Below are 2,673 nucleotides of genomic sequence, written 5' to 3'. Positions count from 1 at the left end.
GGGTGTAGATAATGTTTGATGTAATAAGGATCGGTGATAGCTTTTTAATTTGGTGTTGGCTAATTTGGAAAGGATGTCAGCTCTGATGTTGTCGGTTCTAGGGATGTGTTCGATGCGGACCCGTTCGAAAGCGGATTGAATGATTGGGCGGACCAGATGGTAATATTGTAGAAGGATAGGGTCTTTAATTTGGAATTCGTCGTTTAGGTGCCCTACAGTAAGTTTGGAGTCGGTTTTGCACGTTAACGTCTTGACACCGACTTCGCGGGCAAGGAAAAGGTCGGCGAGGATGTCTTCGTATTCGACTTGGTTGTTTGATGTTTTGAAGGCGAAGTGAAGGGATTTTTCAATGAGGATATCGTTAGGTCCTTCTAACACGATGTAGGCACCGACACCTTTGGGATTGGAGGAACCATCTACATGAAGCGTCCACTGGTCCTCTGTGGGTGTGTGTTGGAGGTCATTGACAAAAACCAAGAGGCATTGGGCTTTAATGGGGCCATGGGGTTCGTAGCGAATGTTGAATTCTGACAGCTCGACGGCCCAAGATGACATCCGTCCGGCTAGGTCTGGTTTTTGCAATATTTTTTGGATTGGGTGTGAAGCGGGAAATGGCTGTGAGGCGGCCTATGAGGCATTGGACCTCTTTGATGGTAGTGAGACTGCGCATTTCGATAATTGCCTTGCACTTTTCGGGATTGGCCTCTATACCGCATTGGGTTAACATGAATCCGAGAAATTTACCGCGGTCGACTCCGAATACACACTTGTCAGGGTTGAGGCGAAGGTTGTATTGGCGTAATACGGAGAAGACCACCGAGAGGTCTTGGGCATGTTGGTGGTGGCTTGGAGACTTGACAACTATGTCGTCGACATATACTTCGACACATTGTCCCATTAGATGGCTGAAAACTTTGTCCATCAGTCATTGGTAGGTCGCTCTAGCGTTCTTAAGACGAAAGGGCATAACTCTGTAAAAGTAGTTGGCGTTGTCCGTGATGAAAGCGGTCTTATTCATGTCAGATGCGGCCATGGGGATTTGGTTGTACCCAAAGTATGCGTCCAAGAAACTAAGCACTTTATTCCCTGTCGCGCCGTCAACAAGTCGGTCGATATTGGCTAAGCGGTAGGCATCGCGAGGATAGGCCTTGTTGAGATCCGTGTAGTCTACGCACATCCGCCATTTGCCATTGGCTTTCTTCACCAAGACTACATTAGAAAGCCAAGTGGTGTATTGAGCTTCTTCGATGAATCCGGCGCTTAGTAACTTGTCAGCCTCACCCTTAGCTGCTAGGCGGCGTTCTTCGCCAAGTTTGTATTTTTTCTGGGAGATGTAGCGGGCTTCTTTGTAGATGGATAGCTTGTGAGATGCTACTAGAGGGTCTACCCCAGGTAAGTCAGCGGCTGACCAGGCAAAAATGTTGGTGTTGCTGACAAGGATAGGTGTGATGATGGCACGCTCGTCAGAATTCAAATTGGTGCCTAAGTTGATGGAGTGGCCATTGGGGAGCTCGAGGGGGGAGGTCTCCTCAACAGCTTCGAGACGGACGTCCTGGCCAACTCTGGGGTCTAGATCCTCGCCTGATGGGGCGATGTCGGAGTCAGGTGGTCACTCAATGTGGTTGGTTTGCTGGATGGGGAGTTGTGGGCGCAGGCTGGCCATGTAGCATTCGCGTGCCAGGCGTTGGTCGCAGTGGATAGTGAGGATGTCGCCGTAAGGGGATGGGAATTTCATGGCCAAATGGGGGGTGGAGACGACAGCACCGAGGGTGTTGAGCAAAGGATGGCCTAGGAGGACATTGTAGGATGTGGGTGCGTCGATGATAAGGATGCGGATGGGGATGGTTTTGGTTTGTGTTCCATCACGAAACACGGTGTGAAGGTCGATGTAGCCGCGGGTCGAAACTTGTTCGCTAGAGAAGCCATAGATTGGTTCGTCGTATGGGACCATGGCCGTATCCGGGAGCTGGAGCTTTTGATAGGTGGCCCAGTAGAGAATGTCAATAGAGCTACCTTAGTCGACAAGGATTTTTTTAACGGCGTAGTTTTCAATTTCAATAGTGATGACCATGGGGTCGTCTTGTTGGTGGTCGACGCCGTGAAAGTCGTTGTCTGTGAAGATGATGGGAGGCATGCGACATCTATGATGGGAATGAGTAATATGGTTGGTGGATTGAATATGGCGGAGGTGTTTCTTTCTGACCGAAGAGGTGGATCCTTCACCAGCGAAGCCACCAGAGATGGTGTTGATAGTGCCTCGTAGGGGAGGGTCGGCGAGGGTGATGTCGGTGTGGGCCGGTTGGGGTTCCTGGTTAGCGGGTTGGGCTGGGCATCTGTCGTGACGGGAGTCGTGTGGAAGGTGTCTATGGTCGGATCGAGGGGGGTGGCGGGATCGAGAGGAGTGATCATCTCTACGGATGAAGCGGCGAAAGTGACCAGCACAGACCAGTTCTTCTATCTTATCCTGGAGTGCTTTGCAGTCTTCTGTAGTGTGGCCATGATTGCGGTGGTAGCGGCAATACTTGGTCATATCAGCATTAGAGGGTGTGGTTGTCTTGCGTGGTGGAGGGATGAGGTCAGCTTGTAGGGCCTCATCAAGGATGCGGGAGCGGGCTACAATAAGAGGGGCATATCTGGTGAAGTGGGGTTGGCGGGGCTCGTGTGGGCAGGTAT

The 2,673-nt window shown here is 51.0% G+C and overlaps 1 protein-coding gene across 1 annotated transcript; it reads right to left on the bottom strand.

Moving 5' to 3' along the window:
• Nucleotides 1-925: 925 nt before the first annotated feature.
• Nucleotides 926-1,951, bottom strand: LOC114173580 (uncharacterized). Its single transcript, XM_028058066.1, has 3 exons — nucleotides 1,765-1,951; nucleotides 1,282-1,581; nucleotides 926-1,167 (listed from the first exon to the last, which is right to left on the bottom strand). Exons 1-3 carry the CDS (start codon nucleotides 1,949-1,951, stop codon nucleotides 926-928), a joined length of 729 nt encoding a protein of 242 aa, XP_027913867.1.
• Nucleotides 1,952-2,673: the final 722 nt, after the last annotated feature.

The sequence above is a fragment of the Vigna unguiculata genome, chromosome 2, assembly GCF_037176805.1.
Source record: "Vigna unguiculata cultivar grain cowpea cultivar isolate G323 ecotype 2 chromosome 2, ASM3717680v1, whole genome shotgun sequence".
NCBI lineage: Eukaryota > Viridiplantae > Streptophyta > Magnoliopsida > Fabales > Fabaceae > Vigna > Vigna unguiculata.
The sequence above is the reverse complement of the archived record's forward strand: the minus strand, read 5'-3'. Positions and strand labels throughout refer to the sequence as shown.